General features: G+C 31.5%; 1 protein-coding gene across 3 annotated transcripts; it reads right to left on the bottom strand.

Annotated features, from left to right (window-relative positions):
• Nucleotides 1-672: 672 nt before the first annotated feature.
• Nucleotides 673-6,333, bottom strand: Nmdmc (NAD-dependent methylenetetrahydrofolate dehydrogenase). 3 transcript variants are annotated; one of them, XM_013314231.1, is made up of 6 exons: nt 6,309-6,333; nt 3,620-3,717; nt 2,908-3,363; nt 1,854-2,062; nt 1,528-1,650; nt 673-1,368 (listed from the first exon to the last, which is right to left on the bottom strand). In XM_013314231.1, the coding sequence occupies exons 2-6, from the start codon at nt 3,709-3,711 to the stop codon at nt 1,250-1,252; spliced, it is 999 nt and encodes a 332-aa protein (XP_013169685.1). In that variant the 5' UTR covers nt 3,712-3,717; nt 6,309-6,333; the 3' UTR covers nt 673-1,249. The 3 variants fall into 3 exon arrangements, with proteins under 3 accessions (XP_013169685.1, XP_013169684.1, XP_013169686.1); XM_013314230.1 differs by lacking the exon at nt 6,309-6,333 and adding an exon at nt 4,773-4,933; XM_013314232.1 differs by lacking the exons at nt 3,620-3,717; nt 6,309-6,333 and adding an exon at nt 4,773-4,933.
• Between the last annotated feature and the right edge of the window lie 12,052 nt (nt 6,334-18,385).

Below are 18,385 nucleotides of genomic sequence, written 5' to 3'. Positions count from 1 at the left end.
ATTTAAATATATTAACATTATTTATATATTGGAGAAAACATTCTCGAGACTGTTCGTTGAAAAAAGAGCAGGAATAGCACTGCCTAATTTAAATAAAAGACGTGATTTTTCTTGCCTTCAGTGTAAACTCCCTCTTATAAATCTCACTTATTAAAATTAATGGGTTATCCTTTTTAGAATGTTTGTATTTTTTTTTATAAAAGCCTTCAGCAATAGAGAGCCTAATTGTGTCTTGTTTAGACGAAAGTAACGAGCAAATTAATGTTTATTTTGTTACAAAACGAGGCGTGTGTAGTTCTGATAGATGTTTTCTTTTTATACAATAAAAAAAACCAAATAAATGTGGATTATTTCGTAATTTAACAATATAATTCCTAGAACTTGAAAAGGAATTTGGGTTAGGTATATACTAATAATTTTTGTGGCTTTTTTTATTTGTTTTTTTTTATAGTTAAAATATTAGCAGATTCTTGTTAATTTAAATTATTCATGTACCATTCCAAGTACGTTCTAGCCTTGTTATATGATATGGTTAACGACAATAGTCGAAAGGCGGGAATCGAACTCTGGACCACCTGATCAAAATCTATACCCTTAACCATTGGGCTATTAACATTAAAAAAAAACAAAACGTTTTATTATATATTTAATTTAATTGTCTCATAACAAGTAAATACAATTATTTGTACGTAAATTTACATAAAAGATTTTTTATATATAAATGTTAAATCGGTCTTCATCCAGTACATAAGGAATAAAAATCGTTTACTATTTTCTTTTGTTTAAATTATAAATGCAATTTAATTTAAATAAAATCAATATATAAATGTAAACTACGTACATTGAGCTCAACAAAATTACAAGAGTTAGGTGATTTTATGAATTTAATATTATTTTCACAGCCATTCCAAAAAAAAAATCAAATGAGGAATGTATTTTAGTAAAACGATAAAACCCTAACTAATATAAATAAAGAAGAAACTTATAATAAGTCACTTAAATATAATACTTTTCTTTAAATGCTACGAGATTTTTAATCTATAAAGGCACAATTTTAGACATTTTCTTTACCTATTTTTATTTTCTTAACCTTTTACGTCTTAATATAAACAATAGTCTTGTGCAAACAAAAGTTAACCATACAGTTATGAAATAATTATAATCGGTAATAAGATTTCCACATATTCGAGAAAAAATAACTAATCGCAACCGATTAGATAACGTAGATAGGTCACGTAGGTAAACATGTTCAATTCTTTCTTGCAAGCCTCTGAGCGGCTTGTAGTGTGTTATGCATTAACATCGCGACTGTCATTGGACCCACTCCACCAGGAACCGGGGTTATTGCTCCAGCTATTTTGCTAACCTCTATAAAATAAAAACAAAAAAAAATCGGTGAGCAATAGCAATAGACAATTATATCTAAAAAGACAAAGTTCATCAACCATCCTGTCCACAACTAATCCTGTAATCTTATGATATGTGTGTTTAATCAGAGATTTAGAAATTTTGTATAAGTTAAAATACCTTCATAATCAACGTCGCCGACAAGTTTCGTCTTCCCTTGTTCATCTGTGATTCTTGTGATTCCTACATCTATAACTGTAGCCCCGGGTTTTATCATTGTTGCTTTAATCAATTTAGGAACACCTACAAATATAAACGAAATATGAACATACAGTAATTGACCGACATGTCATTCAAACGTAGGCGTTTTCTATTTTGACGGGTAATAACGGAACACCATAAATTTAAAATGTTTTATGACGAAATCTTTTATAGGAGACATATACTTCGCTAAGCCAAGTAGTCTTAAAAGAACACACATAATTTAATTAAATAGTAGTACATACCAGTAGCAGTAATAATAATATCAGCATTACGACAGAAGAACTCCAGCTGTTCCGCTGGAGTATGTCGATGGCATACTGTCACAGTTGCGTCCATACCCAATTGGCTGTCATGTTTCCCATCACTATGAAGCATCATAGCGATCGGCATGCCTACATTCTTCGAACGACCCACCACAACTGCATTCCGACCGAACGTATCTATTTTATACCTACAAGACCAAAAAAATCACTCTGTTTTTATCTACTCTATGATTTTGCCGTGTTTTAAAAGGCAGAGTAAGCTTTTAGTTTCTATGCATTTAAAATGTACGGATTATTTCAGACAAGCAAGTAGGTAGTTTTGAAAAAAACCACTGAATAGTGATATGAACATTTCATCACATTGGCTTATTGAATGCTGGAAATAGGTCAACCGGAGATCTGTTTCATTAGATCGTGCGATATATGGAATGGAGAGCGGTTACGGATTAATAATTGTCTATCCAGTGTACATACCATTTCAAAGAGAACTACGTGAATATCGCAACTCTAGTTTAAACAACGATTAAACATTATTATTTGAATAGAAGTAATATCAGCACTAACTACAATATTTTTTAGTATAGTAATATTTCTTTTGTTTTGAAAAAATACCTATTTAAATATATTATACTATAATTATTGATGGACTTCAATGGAGAAACATATTCAAAAACTTCAATTAATTTTTTAATCTTACAAATATTACAAATGCGAATGTTTCGGTGTATGGATGGATGTTTATTAGTAGGTATATCCAGACTGTATGGATTTCGCTGAAATTTGGTAGAACTAGAAAGAACACATAGACTACTTATTTGTTTTTTATCCGAGCGGTCGGAGTCATGGGCGACAGTTAGTATACCGTTGCCTAACTTCAGTAATAACAAAAATAATATAGTAATTAAAAAAAAAGGTCTTGACACACGGACGGACGCATAACAAAGTGATTCTACGAGTATAAGGGTTCCGTCTTTTCATATGAGGTACGGAACCCTAAAAATAATAAAATTAAAAAAAATTGTGTAAAACTTACCTTTTCAAAATCTCCACAACAGCAAGGGCTGTAGCTGGCACAAAAGTTGGCATATCAAGACAAAGTTGGCCAACATTGATAATATGAAAACCATCAACATCTTTTTCCGGTGCAACGGTATTGCAAACTTTTCTTTCATCCATTGTTCCAGGTAACGGTAATTGTACAAGAATTCCATCAACATTTCTATCTATATTTAAAGAATTAATTGCTTCTATCAAATCATCTTCACTTAATGTTGCATCATATTTTATTGTTGTAGCATCAATTCCAACATCTATCGCAGCTTGTATTTTATTTCTGACATATGTATGACTTGCTGGATCTTCACCGACTATTATACAGCGTAAGGATGGTGCACGGTTGCCTAGATTTATGTAACTTTGGATTTTAATCTTCAATTCATCTTTAATTTCTTTAGCCAGTGCCTTCCCATCAATAATTTGGGCCATAATTCTATAGAACAAAAGAAAAATGATTTATAACAAATAAACATACATTAGTTACTAGATTATAGAAAATTTTAAATTAATTCAGCAATTTAAAAAAACCTACAAAATTTCATCTACTATTGTTATGCTAAAAAAAGTTTGGTGAATGAATAAATACCGTGTCAATTAGCATAGAAATAAGCAACTAAAAACACCTTTGAAATGACAGAAAAACACACAGACACACGAATAGAAATAAAACCTAAATCGTCAACAATTACCTGGCCGCTCCCATCGACTCATAGTATGTATGACTTCTCATCTTGGTAGACAAAAGTGAACTGACAATCCGAAAACAAATAGTTTGCCTCATCGCCTACTGTTGACGTATAGAGGTCATTAGTTCACCAGACGGCTTTAATATTACGATAACATTTCAAAAAAATATTCTGTTAATAACCAGTAATGTCTGCTTTTTTACGGATAAAAGGTGTTAAATTGAAGCAATCAAGTAAGAAAGGTTATTTAGTTCACATTATATCAATGTGTTTCCATTTCAGTTGTATAAAACTGGTTAAAACCGCTTCATATTCATGATAAGTACAAGTACAATGAATTATGGTGTCATCATTATAAACAAAAATTTATTTATATTGATTAATGTTCTCATTTTAATTAAAATAGTAATATAATTGTCATAAATAACTCTATTGCGTTAATTTCTGACAAATTAGGAAATTTACAAATGTAGAAACTTGCTTGTTGCCTTATCAACTTTCGAACAATAGAAAAAAAGTAGCAAACCTAATTTAAAAAAATAAAAGAATTTTTTTTTATTAAAAAGGTACTAACTATTGTAATTTAAAGGAACATGTGCAAAAAAGAGTATGCACCAAGAGTCTGTAGATGTTTTTTTCTCTAATAAAAATTGGTTAAAACTTAGTACTTAATATTGTCACAATTATACTTGGTACTTAAAATAATGATTATTAATATTACATTTTACATTTCAATTCAAATCAGTAATATTTAATTTATGTAGCCGTTCTATCAATTTAACATTGATTTGTTTGCAAAACTATTTGTCCAAAGAAAATGGAAGCAATTTATATCAAACATTAAATTAAAATTATTTAATGACGTGTTAAAGACACGTTTCAATGTAAATTTTAATCATTCAATTGTTTTTCCATCCGTATAAATTATCATAAGAAAAGTTTACGCACGAAATAGTTGATAAAAGTTAAGACGAGAACAATTAGATAACCTGTTATTTTACAAAAATAAGACATAATTCTATTAACTCCACGTAATGCTATAACTATAAATGTAATGTGGGGAAATGATTAATTTGACCAAGAAAAATAAAAACTTATATGGGTAAACAAACATTAGAACGCTTATTTTAGATAATTTAAATAAAAGCCTACTTACATGTTTATCAGAAATATCCTGAATAGTAGTAAAAAATATCAGTAGGATCTGTACACTAGTAGTAAAATGTATCAGACTCACAAAAAACTCTTTTTTAATTTACAATTTTAACTATGAAGAGGTTATAAAATAACCTAACCCCGACCCACGATTTGTTTTAACTGAAGATGACATTGACAGTTGCGTCAAAGCCTTTACGAGGCATGCTTAGGCTAGGTAATGCAAGCAACTAACCATAACACTATAACATTACCTATTGTTTTAGATATCTTTGCTTTTAGAAAATGTTATTAAAATAGATCCATGTCATATATCATTAAATAATTATATTTTGTAAACTAATGGTTTTTAAAACTAATATTATTATGTCGCAGTTGACCTGGACGTAAAAGAATTTCCAAAACCAGAAAATTTGTGTCAGTATTCAAATATTGGCACGAAAACTCTTCTTTTAGTGTAATTTAAAAAATAAAGTCTGCATGGATCACTAATGGCTTAAAACTCAAGGTGGTGGGACACATAATATCATAAATGAAAAAAACTTTAAAAATTTTGTGTTGCGATTCAAGTTAAAGATTAACTTCGTTGCATTGTGAATCATCAGGTAATAATTATTATGACAGTGTTGTACAAATATTTTTCTTCGAGACACTTTTTTTATAATTTATACAAACGTATACGTATAATTTTGTCCTTTAAAATACAAACATTATATAATTGTAAGCGCGGCTAAATCACATTAACCTCCTGCGAATGAATATCGTAAACATAATTATTGCCCCTGGTAGTGTGGTTGATAAGCATTAATAGATGTATGTTGCTATAGCAATAGTTGCTAATATTAATATAATACGTTGCCCACGGTTTTTAACGCTACTTATTAGTATACATACCATTCAATATATTGAGACAATGGGTGTTTATCAGCCTAGTTTCATTATGCATTAGGACACCAAATTATAATGTAATAAATAAAAAATATTTTTCTTTTCAATACTTTTAATTAATCTGCGCCAAATAATTATACTAATAATTTTTTTACCAATTTTATTATGGCAATGGAACAAACAAACAGATGCAATTGACTTTTGAATTAATAATATTAGTAATAATTTTAATTATTATAGCATTTGAATGCGTGGAATGGGCGCGGTTGTGACGCGACAGACGGGTCAAAGATAAGTCAATGTCTTTCGCAATCAACTATTGTGTCGTTATAGTAAAACGCAATACAAACATCTTGTTACGATAATATCTCGTATTAGCATTTTTACAAACATTTAAACGGAAAACAAAACAAATTGAAGTTATCAATTTAGGAAGATTTTTTGTTTTTGATTTAGAATATTGTTTTGTTAATCTATGGTGCGTCATACGATAACCGCCATATTTAAAAAAAACACATAATTTCCTTATTCACACTTCCTTACATATCATCGGGTTCAAGAGATCTCATAGGTGACGTTTACTCTCATGATGACCATAAATTAAAAAATATGGAGTAATTTCATAGTAATAATAATTTGAATTACTTACCCAAATGTTTGTGTTTTATTACAACTGTAATAAATGATATTGTGTTTCAATTTTATATAAATAATTATTGATAAGGTAATATTGCGGCATTCTTTATCATACATAATTGTTTGTCAATTTGTTACTCAATGATTAATTCTAGATTTCTTTAGTTTCTTACTAATTTACCGTGAGTTTTTGAAACCAAAATCTTCGTTTAACATATTGTCATCTCTGTCTTTCATCATTGACAAAACAGAGATAACAACATATTTTAAACGGAGATTTTGATCTCAGAAACTCACGGTTAGTCCTTCCATTTGACAGTTAAACTAGGATGGTGGCCATTAACATTTTGGTTTTAGAACTCTTGCTTATAATGCTGGCAGGAGAATGAAAATAAATATTTTAGTTATAAAAAGTAGGTTAGTATCTATAGTCATGGAAATTATCTTTCAGGTACCAACCGCAGTAATGTTGATAGTTTCCTATCAGTTTTTTAAAATACTATTTACACTGTCAATTGTTTCATTATTATTGTATTGATTCAAAAGTTTAGAGTTTTCATACCTAATCTACACTAAGGGGCTTCTTTAGCGATTATGACTGACTTCGCTTACTTAGTAGCGGTGTGACGGTAGGGCAAGATGAAGTGACCAGCAAGGCGCCGAGCATAAGAGAGCACCACAAGAGCCAGAGTTGGGTATAAAGGCGTGCCTGTGGTATTCCTCAAGATACCCTATGTAGTGTATGCATAAATGTAGTGATGTTTGTCTCGACCGTACACGCCATATGTACATGCCGGAGAGAGGGGACGTCAGTCTATGTCAGACCTTTGGACCGGCAACACGTGTCGGTACGTGAACGAGCCAAATATAACGCAACTAATACTTGTTCTTCTTCACCCTATATATAGAAGATTTTCCCCAACACCAAAAAAAGGGCGCCGCAAAAATGTCGCCCAGGTCGCCGGCTAAAACCAACCCTGCTTAGTCTTAATATATTTTGTAATTATTCGTGATATAACGCTAAGTACATTAGGCATCATTTGTTAAAGCGGTAATCAGAAGCGTTTTCGTTAAACGCGATGTATAAAGATTCATTAAGTGTAACTACGTCTAGCATTTCTCATTGTTGGTGTTGAAAGGAGCTGAAATGTTATTAGTATTAATGTCAGGCTTCATTGTATTCTACTAATGTACGAGGGAATATGTTGAGGTATAACATTGTTTTTTTTTTAATAATTAGAGTCGATTTGCGTGTACATGTCATACGTAAACCGTTTCTGAATAGAATATTTTAGTATTTTAAAACTTTCCATATGAATACTTTCAATATTTTGTTGTATAAGTAAAAGGTTCCACTTAAAGCGGGCACTTCTAAAAGCGTCTATTCTCTATAACAAAAAGGGACTAACCTCAATAAAACTCAATATTAACTTTGCTTACAAAAAGGACTTTATCTTAGACTTTTTTAAGTGCGTTGTATAACTTTGAACCCTTTTTAGTTGTAATAGTTTGTTGCGAAGAAACCTTTTAAACTTCTTTACATTGTAATTTTACTAAGAAAAGATTCCTTTGTTTTTGTAATGATGTCTAAAAATAGATGGCTAATTAATAGTTTACTTATAACAGATTAAATTAAAATTATGCCATGTCATAGGCAAAAAAAAATTAATCTGCAAAAGTTGACATAGACATTTTTTTTTCTTTTTTTGGGGTATACACGCAAAATAAATGCTGCAGTCTTTGCCATTGTGAATTTTTTTGTGTACGGCTAAGTGCGATACAACTACGAAATCGTTGTTTAGAAGAAAACAAGTTAAGTTCTGAAAAGTATGTAATTACGAAATACATTAATCCGACAGAGCCTTGAGCGTTCTTACGAAATTGTAGTACTGAATTTTAGGTATAAGTCTACTCTAATTATGTAATTATACCATTTTGTCAAAGCTTATTCACTGAACTGTATAATTTAATTCACTAAATTCGCAATGAAATTAGAGAGTAACAATCTTGATTAGTAATTTTATTAACCTCTTAACTAATATTGAAATGTTATTTTTTACTTCAAATCTTCATTTGTAATTTACAGATTTTCGGCCAGTTTTTGTAAAGGGCATATCAAAGGTAAGTATGGCACTTATCATATGAATTGGGAACAAGGCATTTTCTCACAGAACTCCAGGAATCAACATTCACGCAATCAGAGTTTTGCATTATTCATGAAATCATACACATTCGGCAGATGCTTTCGTTGTGAGCCTAGCAAAGTGATATTATCATATTTCTTTGATAGTGACGAAGTTGCGACGAAATAAGTACTGAAGACTTAAAGAGCTAGTTCAATTTTGACTTTAAAATCAGGTATAAATCGCCGTCAATGGCAATACCAGTTAGGATATTCGAGAGACAAGTCGAAAGGTGCGTTTACACGATACGTTATTCTGAGGACGGACACGAACGTTATGTAAAAACAAAAAAGGCACTATGTCGACGTCAGTTTACGGAGTGTAGCACGTGGAAACGCGACATAAGATCTAGATCTATGACTAGAGGTAAATGTAAGTAGCAAATTAAGGTATAAGTACTGAACTTTATGTTCTATAATGTAGAGATAGATTCAAAATCTGATCAGATTATAAATGTCAAAAAATATGGTCATTTTCCTTATAGAATCTTGGAGAACGTAATGTTACCAATACTTTTCCAAAGTTTAGTTTCAGAAAAAGGGAATTTCGATAAAGGAAACTGTCGCTCAATTCAACTTTGTCATACTTTTGCAGATTCGATATTGGAATTCCTCTGTAGATACTTTATCCTATTATTTGTTTTTACCAAGACGTAACTTCTGTAAATAGGTTTTATTGCGTTGTTTCTTTATCGGTATTGTCTTGAATCTATTTCTTCTATAATAACGTTATAAAAGTTAATTATTACCTTATACACAAACAAGTCCTCTTATCGTAGTGAACAAATTTTTGTTGTTTGGATTTCGACATTCATTTACCGTGAGTTTCTGAGACTGAAATCTCCTTTGAAAACATGCGTTAACTCTATTTTGTCGAAGATAATGTCAGAGATGATATGTTTTATAAAGATATTTTGGACTCGGAAACCCACGGTTAGACTTCCTTTGAGACTCGTTTATGATTATTAAAGTTAAAACAAAAATTTAAAATAAATAAACTTACTACTGTTAAATATTGTATAAAAACATGTAAATATTTACTACTGGTTACTAATATAAAACGAATTTCCTTTAGAAAAGTGCAAACGAACGAACAGAAGTATTTTTTAAAGTTTAAACGTGACACTCTTTCAAAAAGAATGTCACATTAAAGCTATTTTCCTTGTTCATTATCAATACTTTCGTTAACTTGTGTTCAATCAAAAAAGATTTTTCGTTAAAGAAAACTGTCGCTCCAAAAATCCAACTTTGTGATATTTTTAGATATTGGAATTTCTTTTGTTCTCACAATTTGTAAATTTGTTATCAAATAATGTACTTCTTTTAAAATAATCTTTTCATTTTTTACTGACGTAATAATTATATTAAGACGTATCTGTAAGAAAAAATATTTCTGTCATTGTTCTTTTCAAAGGGAACGAGTGGATGGATGTTGCATGATAGTTTGCTTTTTATAAAAGTATTTAACCATGCGTTCATCCTATATCAAATCCACTTCCCATTCTCATCCGTACATTAAAAGAAATTGGTGGAAAATAGGATTAAAATTTGACCTCCGGTACGTACACTCATCTGACGAAACGCGGAATTACTTTCACTTTACGGCCGTCTTCTTTGCGCTAGTCATATTGCACGAATCGGCCCATCCATGCAACAAATGTTATTGCTCTCGTTTACCACTATTAAAAAAAACATCGTTTAATAAATAGTAAAAATATTTTTATTTATCTCACATAAGATAGATCCGTATTTTTATTCTTATTCTAGGGTTAGTAATATCTTAAAAACTAATGTTAGTATCAACAATATTAAAAAGAAGTGAGGTTCTTCAGCGATGCCAGAATGCGCTAGCCTAAATATGAATGTATCCAATTATGTAGTAATCCATATAAATAATAACAATAAAAATTAGTAAAAAAAACCATAGAGTATATATTCAAAGGTAACATATTCAATTAACAATTAAAGTTAGACTAATTGTATTATTCTTAATATGGGTAGAAACATCTTAAGTCTGTGCTTATTATTATGTTTATTTATGACTAATAGTCGCCCGCGACTCCGTCCGCGTGGTTATATAAAAAACTTAGTTAGTGTAGATCACCCATCCATCCGTCCACATCACATCCAACTAAACTTTCGCATTTATAATATTAGTAAGTTAAATAAAAAGCGGCTCATCAAGGCATAAGTTTGAAAAAAAATGAATAAATAGTATCCTATGTCCGTCTCCTGGCTCTAAGCTACCTCCTCAACAATTTTCAGCCATATCGGTAAAGCCGTTCTTGAGTTATAAATAGTGTAACTAACACGACTTTCTTTTATATATATAGATTTATGCAACATAAAACAAAATTTATTACAGGCCAGCTAATGTTGTGGTTTTCAGTTACTTAGTTGTTGGCTGTCTGAAGTTGCTGAATATCAGAGAATTAATTTAATAACATTGTATTCAGAGCGGCCGCATACAGGACACAACCGCAATAGGCGCCACACTACAGATGTAAAATTAAATTAGGCTTTATTCAATTTGGCTTCCGACATGGTTTCGAAGATAGAAGAAAACAAGGTATTAAATCTTAAATAGATTTATAAACTACGTGTTACTATCAAGACTATTATTTTATTTCTAAGCACGAAATGATTTTAGTTATAGTGGATTACATGGAGTATTATAATATTTTGATTTATTTCAAATTTTCGTGAATCAATTTTCATTTAAAAAAAATAAACTTACCGGTTTTTTCAGCAAATATATTTTGAATATGTCAAGTACGATTATAAGGTGACAAACTTAAAATATTTTTAATCAGACTAGCGGTTGTCCGCGTCTTCGTGTGTCTATGTCAATGTCACAAATCGATTCAGTAGTTTCGACACATATTCAATGCAAACAAACAAATATTGGTTTTTAATAAAATTAGTATAGATAAAACTGATCTTAGTATTCAATCGATTAAGACCAGGTGTTAGTTTTTACACAAGTTTAATAAATACTTGTATCAACAAGAACTTAAGCATCGAAGACGGTGGGTCTTTGATATTCTAACATAAAACAAACACGTTGAAAGTAAACGGACAAACAGGGGAAGTGTTCTGAGATAGGAAGTGTTTGTACAGAGCAAACACACGCCTTAGTTGAAAGTCATTTCTTCCTAGTTGATTTTGTTCGGAAACAAATTATAATAGATTTTATAGTTATAGTAATTTTTACATAGTTTTAATACAAAAAAGACTTAACCATGGTAGAGACAGCAACACAATCTATTGTACGAATTAGTCGGCTCATTCGATGGAATATCACGATTACACAGAAGATAGGCATGTAATGGAAGAAATCCCATGTCTCGTCTGATGAGTGTGCGTTCCGGATGCCTAATTTTGGTCCTCTTCCCCTTCTCAAGGAGCTTTTAAGGAAGTGATGGGAAGGGAAAGACTGAATATCCTTCGGTGCGTTCCCTCTTCTGTCATTTAAAGGTAGACAACTCTTCTGCAAATCACTTCAGTATTTTAGCGAACTTTTTTTAAATATAAATTCTGGTAGTGTTTTTGGATAGAAGAAAGTACAAATATTATCTACACGTTTACGCTTGTAGCTTCGCATGTATTTGGCTGAAAATAATTTTATAAACTGTGCGTTTAAAATATTAAATCAGAAAAAGAAAAAAATATGTACTGAGTGCAAAACATGTTTAATAAATCATTTTTATTTAACTTTTTAAACGCTTTATATGCATTATTGAAATTACAATCAAGTAAATTTATATTTTTCAAGATAATCACATACATCTGCAGCAAAACACTAATGAACAGGTAAAGAAAATATTTACCGCATGAATTGCAAACGCGGCATGTCCTCGCTGAGTTTCAGAAGCAACATTCACGCAATCAAGTTTTTGCATTATTCATGAAATCATCCACATTCGGCACATGCTTTTCGAGTACTTCTCATAACGTGATATTACATTTCTTTAGTAAAGGTTGTGTCAATAGAAATTACACAGGCAGGCAGTTAGTAGAATACAAGCTAGAAAATATGAAAAAAAAATCACCACTTTTTAAATTTACATCGACGAAAATTCTTTTATTCCTTATAAAATCTAACGATATTGAAAATTTTATGCCGAAAACTTATTTTAGAATTCTACAACTTTTAATTGAAGTGGATTCAATGATTTTAAAGTTTAAAAATATTCCATCTTTTCCAATTCCACAAGAAGATTAATAAAAAAAGTTTTGGTAATTTTTTATAGAAATTCAATTCTGGAACAACTAAAATTAAAAAATCTCAACTAAAGAATACTAATATCTTGCGCACTATCGAAATAAAACATAGTGTTAAGTCATATTTGAAGATAAGTACAGAGAAATATTTGCTATAGTTTCTTTTTATATTGTGCAGATATGAAATAAAACTTTTTTTTTTCTTTTCTTCTTCGTTGTTACAGTCTTTTCAGATTGGTCGTGGTCATCAAGTATGAGTGTCCCGCTTTACCAGGCGCCGCTACTCCTCCCTAGTCGTTGCCTTTTTAGTACATTGGTGTAGGAGGACAACTACAGCCGCCTTGATTTGGTCGGTCCACCTCATTAGCGATCTTCCTCGTAGTCTGTTACCCTCAACTACTTTCCCCTGCACCACCAAGCGCTCGATGGACTCGTCAACACGTCTACAGACGTGACCAAAAAATGTGAGTACGAGGAGAACTCGAACAATGGATTACAGACGCTGTTTGATGCCGAGTTCTTCGAGGATTGACTTGCGTCTGTCTTCTTTTTCTCTCTCTCGTAGGGTCTACGTTTCAAACGCATATTATTAAAGTTATGAAAATTAAATTTTAGTTCGTCTGAAGAGGAAATTAAATTCTTTCAATATAAAGATTTAATATAAACGAACTGTGACGGATATATGTAACTGAAATCTCAGGAAACAGTTTTCTCAGCGTAAAATTAAGGAAAAAAACTATATCATTAATATATCTTTTTTTTTGACATATGCAATTGCATATGCGTTGCCTACCTTTAATCGACGGAGGAGAGGATGCACAGAAAGAAAATATTTTCCCCTTCCATACATCCTCTCATCCGGAAAGTTCACTTCCTCTTCCCATCCTTTCCTTATAAGAAAAAGGGTGGGAAGGGAAAGAGGACTAAGTTAGGCCTCCGGGACGCACACTCATCAGACGACACGCGGAATTGCTTCCACTTCACGCCTGTCTTCTGTGTGGTCGTGGTATTTCACCGGGCGAGACGGGACAATTCATGCGAAGATGTTAAAGCGGGCTCTACCACTGTTAAAATCTCTGCTTCTATAAATCTTTAAAGAAAACCCACTTTTCGTGACCTCAATTTTGTTTCTGTTCTGGAAAGCCACGAAACCTATTTAAATAGCTTGTTTCTGTATTTCATTATAACTAAATTTCATTGTACATGGTAAAACAATGTTTTTTCCGAACCCGTTAAAATTTACATCTTTCAGTTTACGTAGGCTTAACCGTTAGAGTTACAAAAAATGATTTACGAGAGAATTGTAGATCTTAAAAAATACTACAAAAAGTCAATGAAATATCTATATGTCTACGGTTTTCTAATAGTAACCATTTTTTTCTTTAGAAAAATATAAGAAAAAATCGTAAGTTGTTTTCGGTTTTAATATTATATTATTAATAATAGAATATATTTGTTATTCGGAAGAATTTAACGCAGATTTAAATTGCCATTTCCCGGATATAATTCTGACTATAAGTGTCGAATTTATCACAATCACAAAAAATAAGCCTAAATAAAAATATGCCTATGCGCAGAAAATATTAATAATAGTATTAAAATAAATCCCCGAGAAGACGGCAACATTGCGTAGTCCGATGTTGCAGGAATCTTGCATCTTAACGGCATGAGGAAGTATTTTCCTGGAGTCGTGCAGAAGCCCAGTGCAAAGGGGTCCGGTGCGTTCCTTTGGAGATCCCGGGACCCTCGCAGTCGCACTTGAGGTTGGCCACCGAGGGGGTTTTAGTGAGTAAGAATCTCACATAACCCTGTCTTTCTCCCAAAAGGCAGGGTATCTTACGAAGATTTCTCCCCTGATACCAAAAAAAAAGTATTAAAATGAATACGATATGGTACGATAGTATTTTATTAATTTAATTTGCATTGTGACTGTTTATTCGTGCACTAACCTGTGTAACAACGGAAATAACGTCTTGGCTGAATCTCCAGTTTGCTTTGCTCAAATATATTTTGTGTCTCAGAAGTCATTTGCCGTATGTTTGCGCTCTCACTTTAAGGTTAGACATTCGCTTGAAGTAACACAAGTAATGAGGATTTCGTCTAGCAAGTTTCGTAGCTTTGAATCTATTTACATTTTATAATTTGATAAGAAAATAAAATATTATTTGGGAAAGAGAACTAATTTGAAATGTAATAAGACTTTTTTTTTGTTTATTTAGTTCAATTTGAATCTCGTATGATCCAAAATACTCATATATTTAATTGCATATTTGTAATGAGCGTCGGTGGCTCAGGGTTCAAGCACTTGACTTGCATTCTGCAGGTCCTGGGTTCGGATCCCACTTTGTACCAATGTGTTTTTCGATTTCCGATTTACATATGTACATTTATCCGACGTTCTTACGTACATCGCGTAACATCGCGATGAAATCTGCACATATCTGAGAAGAAATTTAAAGATATGTGTGAAGTCAACCACCCCGCACTTGGCCAGCGTGGTTGACTATGGCCTAATCATCCTTAACTTAGGGTAGGCTTCGATCCCCTCGGTGGGGACGTATGAGCTGATGATGATGATGATTTGTAAATATAAAAGACACGTATAATATAATAACTAGACGCACTTATCTCTGTAAATGTATAGGTTACGATTTAAACGTGCCTATTGATGTTACGTGATAGTTAAATTCATCACACCACCACTACAAACTACTACCATCACCGTGAGAATGGCAAAAATCAAATAGGCACAAAATACTACGTCTTATAGCCAATCTATTCATAGAGGTCAACGTTTACTAGGGAATAGAAAATGGCAAAAAAAAAATTAAAACACGATATGCCAGCTATATAGAATATAAAAAAGGATTTTGTGACATTTTTGACATCGGCAGGAGGGCGCTAGTGCGCCAAAACTTAGTTTGACTTATGGTCACCTGGTCAGATATCCTTGTCGGTGTATAACACAAGAATATAAATTACTAATAATTCTTTACTTTTCTGAATTGCTTGCAGAATAAGATATTTAAAAAGCAAAGAGCGAATACAGTTTAAAATATAAAGATAAAACCGCAGTGATATTTGAGGCACTCTCATCATGTTACGAAATGAATAGTTTGCTTTCCAGGTGAAAATGAAAATGGAAATAATATTTCTAAGTTTTACGTTAAAAATTTAAGAGGTCGCGTATTGTTTTAAAATAATTTTTATATATTTAAATTCTGATTACAAAAGTTGTTATAACAATTGTTATTCACAAATTTTAATGCCTTGCTTTCATTTTTTTTTACTTTTTCATTATATTTGTGCAACAAAGCAGTGGTTTAAATCTTACTTCTTACTAATTTTATAAATACGAAAGTTTAGATGGATGAATGTTTGTTTGAAGGTATCTTCGGAACAGCTCAAAGTATCTTGATGTAATTTGCAACAGATGTACAACACAGTCTGGAAGAACGCATAGGCTGCTTATTACCTTTATTTTTAAGTCCGCGCGGACGGAGTCGTGGGCAACAGCTAGTTTTTAATAAATATTTGTTTAATTTTTACTGAAATTTAATTTAACACTTTAGGAACCTTTATAGAGTTTTAAAACCACAATTTAAAATTATGTTAACAAACATAATTCAAAAAAATATTATTGGGAAGAAAATCCGAAAATGTGCAAGCACGTCATTTGCACCGAGTGATACTAACTTATACTGTCTAAAACTATATAGTTTAATATAAAAAAAAAAACGAGAATACTCAAAAATATATAATACATTACTTCATGCTAGTAAAACAGTCTAAAACAAGTTGAAATTATGTATTTTTCAGTGCTTTAAAAGTAGCGGAAAAGTGCACTTAAAAAATAACTTTGAAGCCGAACAAAATGATTTCTTAGCGCATCAATAATTCATTCGGGGAGCTGTAAACGCTTAAGAAAGTTGCGCTCTGACATGAAAATTTCATTATTCCTCTGCCTACTGGTGTACGGGAATACTGAAAATGGGCATATGCTAATGCGCTTACATGCAGGAATAGCTACCCCATTATCATAATGTACAAAGTCAGTTTGTAATAATAACTCGAAACTCGTAGTTACATTACAATTATTGTAGCTTTTTCGGTGCTTTTTATTTAGTTTATTTTTAAACTAGATCTCGCCCGCGACTGCGTCTGTATGGAATTAAAAAAAAATAGTAGTCTATGTGTTATTCCTGTGGACAATCGGGTATCTTATGGTGGGTTTCTCACAGTAAAATCCCCATTTTAATCATACTTTTATCTCTATTTAGTCAAAGATAATAACAGGGATGACGATATGTATTGTACAGATATTTTAGTATCAGAAACCAACCGTAAACAGATAATGAATATATGGAAACGACGCTAAATGCAAAAAGCGTAACCATAAACAATCACACTCGAGTCATTCGAGTAAGCGTTCCAGTCAAAGCGTAAGTCGAAATGTCGCCTAAGGCTTACCGCAAACGTCCCATGAATAATCTATGTCCTCAAGTACTTTGTGACCGTCTGACTCGTAGAGGTCGCATGGAACTTCACAGTTTAACAGGAATCCTTACGTTTGCGGTGCGCTTTAAAATCTCTTACCTTCTTACGAGTTACGTATGTAAAATAAAATATTCAGTTTCACTAGGAATACAAATTTTAGAAAATAATGAGCAACTTCTTATGTAATGTAATTTAAAATAAAACAAGGTAGCTCATTCGATACTAGAGTTACATCTATCTATATAACTTTGGCATATTAATTATGTAACGGATTGAAACCTATTCTTCTAAATCATAAAGGAAACTACTCAGAATAGGGGGTCTAGCACGAAAAGCGTGGTACTATATGTAAAGTGACATATAGACATTTGTATTAGATTTGTTCAGTGCCCCGGCATAAAGTACAAAGAAAAATATAGACAATTTTTGTCAACGACGTTACGAAAACGCATATCGAAGATATTCGTGATAGACACTTAGTATGTGGCTTATTCCTAGAAACGAAAACACTTTTTCTTTGAATTCGCAACACCCTATTTCTTGATAATATATTATTAATGCTTTAAATTAAATTGATATTCTGGCTATCTATCATATTAAAGCTTGCTTACATTAACCCTTAAATGGACAATGTTGTTTTTAAACAACGTACTAAACATCACAGATAAAATTATCTTTATTTTATTTTTTTGTTAATTTTGACAACTAGTTCTTATTTCTGAACGAATTTTGTACTTCATGTCTAGATTTTTTTACTCATTTTTCCTAGACAGTAATACATGTCTATTACACAAATATATTTTTTTAAAAGGTAAAAAAAAAATCGTCCATTTAAGGGTTAAGTTAAATAGAGACACAAAAGTTAAACCTAGATTACAAACATATAGGTACGTACAAGCAACAACACGAAACCAATATTATTTTTTCCATTGACATTAACATATGTAATTTGTTAAATGGCGCAGAGGACAAAAGTACACAAATCAAGAGAAACCGTAAATAAACAATCCATGAAACATAATTTATTTACTTTAAAAGAAAAATTCCAAAGTATCCTATTGATAAACAGAAGAAAAAATAAACAGTAAACAAATTAAAAAATACATCCAAGCATTTGAGAAGGAAAAACGATGTCCTTAACACAATTTGCGCAATAATGACGCAAATTAATAAATACTCCGCATTAT

The sequence above is a fragment of the Papilio xuthus genome, unplaced genomic scaffold (assembly GCF_000836235.2).
Source record: "Papilio xuthus unplaced genomic scaffold, Pxut_1.1 DF827461.1, whole genome shotgun sequence".
NCBI classification, from domain to species: domain Eukaryota; kingdom Metazoa; phylum Arthropoda; class Insecta; order Lepidoptera; family Papilionidae; genus Papilio; species Papilio xuthus.
Note: the sequence above shows the minus strand (reverse complement) of the source record. Positions and strands in the feature narration are given on the sequence as shown.